General features: G+C 44.1%; 1 protein-coding gene and 1 pseudogene across 1 annotated transcript in view; both read left to right on the top strand.

Annotated features, from left to right (window-relative positions):
• The first annotated feature begins 457 nt into the window (after positions 1–457).
• Positions 458–12,621, top strand: part of LOC136114671 (ubiquitin-conjugating enzyme E2 R2) — a 97,311-nt gene continuing 85,147 nt past the window's right edge. The window contains exon 1 of the mRNA XM_065860107.2: positions 458–752. Coding sequence (XP_065716179.1) covers positions 576–752 — 177 coding nt within the window. The 5' untranslated portion in view covers positions 458–575. The remainder of the gene's footprint in view (positions 753–12,621) is intronic.
• Positions 2,405–2,458, top strand: LOC136115754 (U5 spliceosomal RNA; annotated as a pseudogene).

The following is a 12,621-nucleotide window of genomic DNA, read 5'->3' as shown; positions in this document are numbered from 1 at the left end:
AGCCTGTTCCAGTGCTCCAGCACCCTCTGGGTGAAGAACCTTTTCCTAATGTCCAACCTAAACCTCCCCTGGCACATCTTCCTGTCATTCCCTCGGGTTCTGTCACTGGTCACTAATGAGAAGAGTTCAGCGCCTGCCCCTCCTCCTCCCCTTGTGAGGAAGCTGTAGATCGTGATGAGGTCTCCCCTCAGTCTCCTCCAAGCTGAACAAACCAAGTGACTTTAGCCGGGCCTCATTGGAGGGGAGATGTGGGCCTGGCTCATGGGGGGTGATGCACTGCCACACTCCCCAACAAACTCTCACAAGCGCTGCAGCAGGAAGCGCTGCCCCTTTAAGTGCGCCGGTAGAGGCGGGGCGTGACTTGTCGCGCGGCGGGGCGTAGCACGGCGCGGCGCGGCGCACTGAGGTCAGCGGCGAGCGTGTGTCGTCACAAAAGGAAGTGGCAGCGGCGACGGTGGCCGTCGGTGTGGTTTCGCGGGGCGGTGGGGCAGTGGGAGCGCGGGGCAGTGGGGGTTGCGCCACGCCACGCCACGCCACGCCACGCCACGCTACGCTACGCTACGCCACGCCACGCCATGGCCCAGCAGCAGATGAGCAGCTCGCAGAAGGCGCTGATGCTGGAGCTGAAGTCGCTGCAGGAGGAGCCGGTGGAGGGCTTCCGCATCACCCTGGTTGATGAGTCCGACCTCTACAACTGGGAGGTGGCGATCTTCGGGCCCCCCAACACCCTCTACGAGGGTGGGTACTTCAAGGTACGGCCTTCCCGCCGCCCCGCGGTAGTCTCGGGGAGCAGCCGCCGAAGTCTGTACCAACCCCCTCGTCACATACCGGGCATGTTTGTCGGGCTCTAGTGGGGCGGCTCGGGCTGTGGCCGCTGTCAGCCCCTCCGCCCCACGCGGGAGGGGCTCGAGGCCTGCGGGAGCGGGGAGGGAAGGGAGATTCAGCACCCTGTGAGCTGCTCTTCCCTTCCCGCTGCTGGCGGTAGGGGGACGGTCTGCAGGGCAAGTGGGCTGGGGCCTGCGGGACTTCTCGGCCTCGGGGTGCGCTTTGGGGAGAGGAGGCCGTGTTACAGCTGTCTCTATTCCATTCGCTATTTTAACACCAAAGAAAATCAAGTATCTCATGGCAGGGTGTAAATTCTTCCCTTCCACCCCCAGGTTGTCTTCTTGGCTCTGGTCTATTTCAAAGGGGCTTCCCAACCTTCCCTCAATCACTTTGATTGTCATGTAGGAGCATCCCGTGTAGGATGACTATTTCAGGATAAAGACTGTCTTTTTCTCAAAACTTCATGGGCTTCAGGACTACTTTTGGTGATGGTTATTTCCCACTGTTTTCCATTTCTTCCTTTCCCAACTTTTAGAGGGCAGCCTTCAAAGGGCTATGGCAGCACATAATTTGTGAAGGTAGATAAATACTTTCAATTCCTCTCTCAATTTTCCTGTTAATTAAAAAAAAAAAAAAAAAAGTAGTTGTTATTTCACCTCTTTTAAATACGGTAAGCAAGAAATCTGGTACTGCTGTCCCAGAAGGAGAGTAGACTTAAATTCTCAAAACAACTGGAGGAGGAATTGCATGTTTTTCTTAAAAAAAGCAATGAAAAAATCTTGGTGCCTGCAGAAGATATGTTGTATTGGGCACGTCCCTTTGCACTTGATGTCTGCTTGGTCTCTAGCAAAATATCATCCCTTCAGCTTGCTTCTCTCAGAAGTTATTGTTTCAGTAATGACTCCTATGTCTCCTGTTTCATTCCATTTGAATTTGTCAAACTGAAAAAAATTCTGGGTGGTCTTTTTGCTTGGCTAACATGCATCTTGGCCTCTGTGGGTCAAGGTTTAAGAATTTTGTTCCACAAAACCAAAGTAAGTTGTAGTTCGGGGAATAATATATTTGAGTCATGTTCAGATGGCCTCATTGTTTTGAAGGAAGGGAAGGCTTTGGCACAAGTCTTGCCTCTTGTAATGAGTTGCCTGGCTTATTCATGTAGGTGTGATAGGCATATTCTTAGACTTGCCTCCATTATTACATATTTAGGAAGTCACTCTAGTCTTGGGTTGGTAACTGGGTCACTTTTACATCCAAATGATTTGGCAACCTCTTCCTGTGATTTCTTTAAAAAAAATGGATGAATAATGTGTCAAAATATTTTTGTTTGGTTGAGGAGATCTCTGGACTGTATGTAATTGTTCCTGGAAAGAAGCTGAAGTAGCCTGTGAAATAATCTGGGGATGTACATTAACAAGTGCAGATTTAGGCAAGGTTGCCAGTTACCTTGCCTCAATATTATGAATGTGGGGTGGTTTTTTTTGGCATTTTATGTCCTTGAACTGTTGTGCCTTTCTTTTAAATTCTGCTGATCAATTCTATAATACTTATTTCGAGAGTGGGAGACTAAGGTCTCATGGTTTCTTTTCAGATCGTATAAATCTTTCACCTTTTACTAAAGATTTCTGTGGAGAGGTTTACCCCAGGTTCCAGTATAAGTTGGGGAATGACCTGTTAGAGAGCAGCTTAGAGGAAATGGACCTGGGGGTCCTGGTGGACAGCAGGATGACCAGGAGCCAGCACTGCACCCTTGTGGCCAGAAAGGCCAATGGTATCCTGGGGTGTATTAGAAGAGGGGTGGTTAATAGGTCGAGAGAGGTTCTCCTTCCCCTCTACTCTGCCCTGGTGAGACCACACCTGGAATATTGTGTCCAGTTCTGGGCCCCTCAGTTCCAGAAGGACAGGGAACTGCTGGAGAGAGTCCAGTGCAGAGCAATGAAGGTCTCTTTAGCTTGGAGAAGAGAAAACTGAGAGGTGACCTTATTAATGTTTATAAATATGTAAAGGGTGAGCGTCATGAGGATGGAGCCAGGCTCTTCTCCGTTACACCCAACGGTAGGACAAGGGTTAATGGGTTCAAACTGGAACACAAGAGATTCCACTTAAATTTGAGAAGAAACTTCTGTCGTGGTTGAGACGGACAAACAACATAGACCAAGTTCTTCCAGGATGAAAGTAGTAGATGCCATTTATTGCCACAAGTGTGTTTTTATACAGTTTTACCAATTCATGTCTCTTCACTATTGGTTACAAGTTACAGCAGTACCATCTCATTGACTGTTTTTGCTATCATCAATGTTACTCTTCTACTCCCTTCTCTCTCACGGGTACATCCTTAACATCTCCGGATACTCCTTTACTCCCATCTTTTTCACGGGTAGGCCTTCATATCTTCAAGGCTAATTTCTGTTCCCGTGCTCTCTGTCAGGGAATCCACAGACCCACCATAGTCCCCCACAAACTTCTTCTCAATAAGGGTAACAGAACACTGGAACAGGCTGCCTAGGGGGGTTGTGGAGTCTCCTGCTCTGGAAACATTTGAATCCCACCTGGACACCTTCCTGTGTAGCCTCATGTAGGCATTCCTGCTCCGGCAGGGGGATTGGACTATGTGATCTTTTGAGGTCCCTTCCAATCCCAAACATTCTATGATTTTGTGGTGCCTTTACACTTGCAGAGCAGAGGGTTTCCCTTCAAGTGGCATGGATAGAGTATGTCATATGTCATTTCCATCTCATCTTTCTGCAGTGAGTAGCCGTGCATGGTTGGTTGTGTTTGTTTGTTTTGGTAGCATTTGATCTTTGCTTATGCATCCGAAGTTCTGAGCCACTGAAAAAGTGGTCTTAGACACTAATTTTGTCCCTAGGGAGGAATCATGTTGTCCTGAGAAGTGATGTTCTTGGCTTTCAGGCCTTTAGATGTGTTAGACTCTGCTCACTGTCATGGATGAGTGATTTAGGGTCCTGCTTGCTTCAGAGCAATGTTTAGATCACTTAAAGAAAAGTGTGACTTAACAGAGTTTAAAGGCAAGGTTCACTCTCTTACTTGCTGCATAGAGGAAATATGCCAAGCAGAATCAGGTGAGAGTTGTTTTAGTGATTTCTATGGGGATAGGACATGTGGAAGGGTAGAGGGAGGCTCTCCCATTGAGTTGGGAGGTTCAGAATGGAACCCTGTGCCTTTCTAAACTCCTTCTCAGAGAAGAGTCTAGGTGTGGCTAGATCTGAGCTTAGCCTTAGACTTGATCAAGGGTTCATGTCTAAGAAACATAGAGGGGAAGGAAAAACAGGTAAGGGATTATATGTATCTATGGCCAGATGGTTGTATGTGCGCATCTGATTCTTTATATTGCTTGTCTAAGATTTCCAAGTTTCATTATTCTGCATCCCAACCTTCTTACCTCCCCTATAGGAGTCACTCTGGTCACTCAGGTCACTCTGAAGTTTGGATCCTAGGTCTCTTGAAGCAAGCTGTCAGGCATCAAAGCTCATTGGCAATGAGGATGGGATCCTAAGTCTCTTGAAGCAAACTCTCAGGCATCAAACTTCATAGAAATAATAGTACAGCAGCAGGGTTGGCTTGAGCTGGATGCCTTTGCAGAGGTCCCAGCCAAGCATAGAAATCCTTGGATTTACCTGCCCCTCACACCATGATTCAATCCAATAACAATATTTGAGTCTGGGGTCTTCTTGCTTCTTGTTGGATCCTTTCACTGACCTCAGACAGACCTTTGTTTTGTTTAGCTGTAGACATTGTTGATAGTCTGTAGCTGCTTCATGCCAGTCTTGAAGGTGTTATTTTGTTTGAATGAATCCTATTTGTTCAGCCAAGTGCAAAACAGGTCTTATCTTGCTGGTGTCCATGATGGTCTGTAGCTGCTTTTGTTTTTATTAGTAGATACAAGCTTGGTGAATATAAGCAGAACTTTATGACATACAGGTTAAGATTTCAGCAAATTTAGCTTACTAAGCAATGAGGCAGACAAAATTATAAGCTCATGTAACTTTTAATATATTAAGTGATTCATTCTATTTAATAGGCATTTACTGAAGCTAAGTGATTGATATGAAAGTTAATCTGAGCTCATCCACTGATCTGCGAGTAGTAAAAGATGATCACTGTACAGCCACACTTTTTGAGCAGAAAGAGCTCAAAGTAGGCTCACTCAGGCTGTTATATTTATGGAATAAAGTGGTGTCAAGGTTTGATTGCAGGGCAACAATAGACCATGGCAGATGCTTTGTCAACCCCCTCCCCCCCCCGCCAGTAAAGGCAGTAAGAGGGCAAAGAGAGAGAGAACTTGCAAGTTGGAAAAAGTTAAAAATGTTTTACTAATAAAATAGAGAAAATAATACAAAATATACAAACCAAATCTTGAATTCCCCAGCAAAGCTCAGCACTGCTCCAGCAGAGCAAGCACATGGAAGTCCTGGGTTGGACTCTACAGCAAACCGGAATTGGATTCAAGGATGCAAGGTCTGTCACTAGGCCTCAGATTTGCAGAGACGGTAGGTAGGGTCCTTCCCAGATGTTGACCATAGTCGAAGAAAGGGCCAAGACCCTCGTGATCTCCCATTTTATATGGTGTTATGATGTGGATGGGATGGAATACTTAGTTGGTTGGTTTTAGTCACCTGTTCAGTTCGTTCCTCCTTGCCCCTCTCACTTATGGGATGTGCATCCTTGTCAGTGACCTTGCATTCCATTGCCATGTCTACCAAAACATGTATCTATCTTCAGAGAAGTGCAGTTACTAAGAAGAACTTAGCTTGAAAGAAAAATTCACTATAAGATAAACTGGTCTTGTTTTTAGCAAAACCAGGACAAGTGGTTGGCTTATAGTCAAACTGCATACAGTGGGAAAGGTGCACATGAGACTCCCTGCACCCACAACATATCATTGTTCAGTGTGTCATTCTACTTCCTTGTGGGTTTCCTAAAAGGAGTTCTTGGCCTGGCTACAGCTCAGACCTTTACCTCCTTTATAGCCTGGACGAAACTGCTGCTGGTTTAGTTGGGGGTGTGTGTTGAGTGTATCTGTCACACTTAGTGAATTGTTTAGAGATAAGATTAATACTCTAAACTTTATTTGGTGGGGTGAGATCTATGATTATATTTGTAGTATATGTAAGTATATGTAGTATATGTAAGGTGAGCACTAGTTCAGATCAGTATCCGATTTATTTTTCAGGTTTATTGGCTTGGTGAAATAACTGATATAATCTTGTTTTGTCTGTTTCCTAAGATTAGGTAAAGCAGGATTAGAAATACACAATTAAATGATGTAACCTTTTTGTGGCAGAATGCAAACCCCCCTCTCTTCCCCACCTCCTTCAGATTGCAAGTATATTTATACTTTCCATGCACATATGCACGTGTAACTTCCCGTGCTTAATACAAGCACGAGTAACTTTCCGTGCACATATGCACGAGTAACTTTCCGTGCACATATGCACGCGTACTTTAAATTATTTCCTCGCACAATCGCGAGTGTATTTTCCTCCCGTGCTTCCATATAAGCACGTGTAGTATTCCGTGCACATTTGCACGTGTAAGTAAATTAACCCTCGCAGGATTGCAAGTGTATTATAAATTTACCCTCGCGGAATCGCGAGCGTACACTTTCCGTACTCACTACGAGTACGTGTATCTCTTTAAGAATAATCCCGCACCGTGTTCAGGCAAGTGTGTGCTCTTCCCGGACTCAGAGACGGTTCCGGCATTGTTTTGGTGAAGCCACGTGCATGCACTCTGTGGACCGCCTGTTGTATTAGTTGCTGCCCCTTAATAATTTTCCTCAACTGATATCCGAACCTATATTTAAGTCACTTTTGGAGTGCTAAAACCCTGTTTCTCACTGGTTTAATAAAAGTTGCTTTGGACCCTGTTGTCCCTTAAACTAATCTCGGGGTGCCTCCGTGACACCTTTTTTTAAACTCTATGGCTATGAGAGTTTGGGAATTGTCTTCTACTTGAGGTGTGGTTTGAGGGTAGGAAATGGAGGGAAAGTACAAAGGCTTCCAGTTACGCTCAAGTATAAATATTTTTGAGGAAAACTTGTTTTTTATGTGACCTCAATAAAGGAAGTGTTAGTGATAGTTGATTAGGAATACAAATGCTTGATTTGTGCTCATGGAGCTCTTGGAGCTGATAACACCAGCTTTTGGCACCTTGTTTATTCTTGGAGAAACGACTTTTCTCTCTGGGTTGTTAGAACTAGCTGAATGAACTTAAATGAGTTAAGTGCTCTCTTTGCACCTCCTTGACACAAGCTACTGCTGTTAAAAGCTGGTTCAGCACTTCAACAGATTCTGGTTTCAGTTGCTAATCCTGTAACTCTAGCATTTGATAAATCGAAGCACAAAACATGCCCCCTTGAATGTATGTTTAAATGGTAGGTTATTGATACCTTAGTGCTGGCTATAATAACATTGAGGACTTCTTAAGAGTTCAAGCACAGCATTTAAGCATAATTTAGCATCTAATACAGCATGCTGAGATCTGCTGCAGTACTTCATAGTTTGGCTTCTCAGCTAGATGGAAAGACCAGCAGCTTTCAGAGGCAGTCTCCCACAGCATCCTTACAGCTAAACTGAGGGAGTGCGGTCTGGACAGTCGGGTAGCGAGGTGGACTGAGAACTGGCTGAAGGAAAGAAACCAGAGAGTTGTGGTCAATGGGGCAGAGTCCAGTTGGAGGCCTGTATCTAGTGGAGTGCCTCAGGGGTCAGTACTGGGGCCAGTATTATTCAGTATATGCATCAATGACCAGGATGAGGGAATAGAGTGCACTGTCAGCAAGTTTGCTGGTGACACTAAGCTGGGAGGAGTGGCTGACACTCCAGAAGGCTGTGCTGCCATCCAGTGGGACCTGGACAGGCTGGAGAGTTGGGCAGGGAAAAATTTAATGAAATATAACAAGGGCAAGTGTAGAGTCTTGCATCTGGGTAGGAACAACCCCAGGTTCCACTATAAGTTGGGGAATGACCTGTTAGAGATCAGTGTAGGGGAAAGGGACCTGGGGGTCTTGGTGGACAGCAGGGTGACCATGAGCCAGCACTGTGCCCTTGTGGCCAGGAAGGCCAATGGCATCCTGGGGTGTATTAGAAGAGGGGTGGTTAGTAGGTCGAGAGAGGTTCTCCTTCCCCTCTACTCTGCCCTGGTGAGACCACACCTGGAATATTGTGTCCAGTTCTGGGCCCCCAGTTCAAGGAGGACAGGGAACTGCTGGAGAGAGTCCTGCACAGAGCCACAAAGATGATTAAAGGAGTGGAGCATCTCCTTTATGAGGAAAAGCTGATGGAGCTGGATCTCTTTAGCTTGGAGAAGAGGAGACAGGGGTGACCTTATTAATGTTTACAAATATATAAAGGGTGAATGTCATGAGGATGGAGCCAGGCTCTTCTCGGTGACAACCAGCGGTAGGACAAGGGGTAATGGGTTCAAACTGGAACACAAGAGGTTCCACTTAAATTTGAGAAGAAACTTCTTCATGGTGAGGGTGACAGAACACTGGAACAGGCTGCCCAGGGAGGTTGTGGAGTCTCCTTCTCTGGAGACATTCAAAACCCACCTGGACACATTCCTGTGTCATCTAGGTGTTCCTGCTCTGGCAGGGGGATTGGACTAGATGTTCTTTTGAGGTCCCTTCCAATCCCTAACAATATGTTTCACAGGGACCTCAGAAGATTCTGAGAACATTCTGTGATTCTGTGCAACCATCAGTGAGGGGTAGGAGCAGTCCTGAACCGCAAGTCCCCCATATGCTCTCAGCTAAAGGCATGCATCTGTAGTTGTCGTGACTCCAGGTGTTTCTGCATGACTGTCCTTATCCCTGTCAATATTTGCTTTATCTAGTGACCTTATGTAGCTAATTCAGTATGACTAGGAATAATGTTTTGGGCAACCCTTTGCTGAAGTTCCAGATTACCACTCTCAAGGAAGGAGTTGAACTATTTCATGCACTGATTACCTCTCATTCCTTGCTGGCATGGTAAAAGTAGCTCAGCATCAGTGATGTTAATGCCTCTAAGGAGGCCCAGTGATAAGAGCAAACATCTGTCCCTCAGCTGCTGTCAGCAGGAAATTGCCCGTTTGACTGAAGTTTCTGCAGAATCAGTTGTTGGGCTACAGATATTTGATTGCAATAGGTGAAGCTGATTTTTTTTCAGTGACAAAGGGAAGATTTTTCTTGCAATGAAATGCAAAATGCTTCATGTCCGGGTCATAGTGCCAGTCGCTTGTTTCTTATGTCATCTGGGAAGGACGTAGTGTGCTAAGACAGGTCTTTAGATCCAACTCCTCTAGGCTTTGTGGTAGTTCTGAATTGCTCTGGAATTGGTAGGAATGATTTTTAGGGTTTGGGTGCTGTGTTTGTTTTGGTTGTGTTTTTTTTTTTTTTTTTCTGGTTTTGCAGGCAGTGCTTGAGCAGCAGAGAACCAAATTGTAGTCTCCAGAACTATGTGTGAGCAGTTCATTAATGCCACCTTTATGCCATAGGCATCTTCCATTCGAGAAGGTTCTTCACTACATGGCAGGAGAACTTCATGTTTAATTTTGACAGCTGATACTTAAATGGGGACCACTGCAACAAATAATCTGTAATCTGGTGATGATAGGTGCTGGTTGGGATAGATTTCAATGGCTGAGGGTTGTGCATGGTGAAACTCTTACTTTCTCAGTTGGCTGTTGATTGGTCTCTCTGTCTGCCTTGAAATCCAGTGTCTTACCTTGGTGCTTGGACTCTCAGAGCCTGGAGGCTAATAAATCTCTGTCCAATGCTTTGATCAAGCAATGTTTTCAGGATACTTGCAGTACTATTAGAAGGTGCTTCCTGATAGATTAGTCAAAGCTCTGCATTTTTGGTGCAGTTGCACTGATAACTGATAGCAAGGATGAGTACCACATTTAAAAGTTTGGTATTGTAGGCTACTTCCCAGAAAGGTTAAAGTTTGCCAATGTAAGTTGTAACTGTTTAGGTAAATGGCTGAACATTTAACTCCCCAAAAATATTCCTTGGTGTCAAGGAATAAATGTGTGGTACTCTCAGCACAAAAGCTGCCTTCTGCAGGCCTCTGTGTTGCAGGGTGCTACATGGAGGAAATTATTACCTTGCCAATATAATAGGCCCAGGCAGGATCTCTCAGCAAAGCATATTTTATTAATGATTTTGTAAGACCAGATGTTGTACCTAAAGGTAGGCACACGGAATAGGGCAAAAAGCCCCTGCTTATATCCCCCTCCCGAATCCCGGCCACAAATTCCCTCCCCTGTTCCCCATTGGTTGGGTACTGCAGGGTTTACAGACTACCCAATGCCTGCCTCAGTTTACCTATCTCATTCATCTAATTCTAACAACCCTCTCCCCTTATTGATTAATTTAAAATATGGATTCCGGTCTCTCTGGCTACCCTTCCCCCTAGCTTAACTTTCTAAATACAGGAATCGGTTTCCGTTCTGGGATTAATTTGAAGAGACTGTGTTTTACATGAAGGATTCATAGTCTGATGTCTCTCAGTCCTTCCCCCAGCTGGGGTCAGGCACCAGGTCCCCAGTTTTGTAAAAACAACACTCCTCCTTCAATGGCTCCTTACAATTTCCTCCTCTCCTTATTTTTTACTTTTGTTGTTTTTGTGTTTTCTTATGATATAGTTCTGTAGCTGGCTTAAAGCCTAGATAACATGATATCCCTTTTTTTCTTTTTCTTCAGGAGTTAAGTATTTGGTACTGCTCCATTCTTCTTGTTCTTCTAGCAGCATCATTTTATCAGAGTACAGCAGTGACCCTAAAGGCATTTGCTCTGGTAGAGCTGTCTCGACAAGGCATTGAGTAAGTCCTTGGTCACATGGGATGATGCTGCATCCTATCACAGTTAGCACTCCTGCTACTATGATTAAAGAAGTAAAAATAGATATTATCACTTATTTCCATTTTCCAAACCAAGATTCTAACCATCCTATGAGTGAACTATATCTGAATTCTCAGCCAATTCTTCTGCTCAGGTTTTGAGTCCTTGCAATGCTCTGGTTATAGTGCAGTTAGGGGCAGTATTGTTTGGGATAAAGGTGCAACACCTGTTTCCTAATACATACACCATCTTTTTCTGCGGACATCATATCTAGGACCATCCTATTTTTCCCATGCCATTCTACTAGTAGCATCTAACTGTTCAGCGATTCCCTTAACTGCTTCTCTGGTGTAATTTATAAATCATTGTTGGTTATAATAGATGTGATTTATCCAATCTATATTCCTGTTTATAGTTACCCACCAGAATAAGAAGGATTCAAAAACTATTACTTGATTTCTTGCTTTGTGTTCATTGGGGACCCTGAAATGAAGAAATAAACTTAACAGCAGAGTCAATTATACTGTTAAGTGGCATTCTTTATTTTATCAGCGCTGGGGAGCTCTGGGTATAATCCTCCATAAGTGCTCCAGTGACTGGATGCTCTTGCGTTGTTTATATTCACATAATTATTACATATGCATTACAGTTTTTGGAAATTTTTAATGTATAATACATCTGTACCAAGAAATAATGGTTGAAGTTAGTTATAATTGATTAGTTTCTTACTTACAATACATCTATTAATTATTAGTTAAATATAAACTAAGCACTGTGCTTCTAAAGAATGTATCACTTAATCTTCTGTCTCCCTCTTGTCATGCAGAAGTATGTAAAACTTGAAAAATATCTCCTTGTTTTGCAGGTGGTCAGAAAGCATTTATCATGTCAATTGGTTAATGATGGGTATGTCTTTTGCAACTTAATCACAGTATACATGAATTTAGCAGCTTCTCTTCAACCCTTTTGGGAACCCCAATTGAATTGAGAAACTCTGTCATCAAAGGGAAACTCTAAATTCCTTTTTCTCTTGCCCTGATGAATTACAATGTTCAAATGCCAGGGTAAAAGGAATTGTCAACTGAACAATGTCACAGGCACCTTCCAAGTGGTGGAGGGGGTAAAATGGAATGAAGTGTCATCTTCCCACAGTACCACCAAAGATCCACTCAGGAAACATTTAAAGAAGTGTAATAGCTTTCATGAGGACCAACTTTCTGTGTCTCTACACACCTACTCATGTTTCCTAGGAACCTGGTATCATTCCTGCCCGATCTTGAGACACAGGCATTATGATTTCCAATTATTCCTGAAAATGCCAGGGGAATTCTGAGATCTTTCCCCTATAAGGCTGGAAAGAGTAGGGAAAGAGTATGACATGACTTACCTTCCCCACACTGTAGATGCACTCCATCCCAGAAGGAAGTGTACCACCTGGGCCACACCTGATGCACACACAAAGCAATTGCTCGTTTAGGTTTTGCACTGTACATTTGATCCATTCTATCCAGGCATTTGTATCTCTATATCCTGTGTCTACATCAAAGTTTTCTCTTAAATCTGATATTTCTACAACAGTAACCACTTTAGGGTCACTTGGTGGGACCTAAGGCTCTATTACTGAATCATCTGCTCCCTGCATTGTAATTAGTAAAGGGTTGCACTGCAGGGACTCATATCCTGGGAGAGATTGTCCTTTGGATAGGGTAACTTTTCAACTCTATAACTATTCATTGCTCACTGGCCATCCCCTAAACTCTGTGGTTCAGAAAATACTGTATCAGGAGGGGCAAGGAGAGACAGCAACAGAAACTATGCACTTATTTAAATCACTCTTAGACTTGGTTCCCCTGGACACATGTGTTTGTTTTCATAACTCAATTGTCTTTGGCTCTGTATATCCCCACAATTAAGGATCTGGCAATCATCTACTCAAATTGTTAGAGAACCTTCAG

Source organism: Patagioenas fasciata, chromosome W (assembly GCF_037038585.1).
Source record: "Patagioenas fasciata isolate bPatFas1 chromosome W, bPatFas1.hap1, whole genome shotgun sequence".
In the NCBI taxonomy this organism is placed as follows: domain Eukaryota; kingdom Metazoa; phylum Chordata; class Aves; order Columbiformes; family Columbidae; genus Patagioenas; species Patagioenas fasciata.
This window is presented reverse-complemented; position numbering and strand designations above follow the sequence as displayed.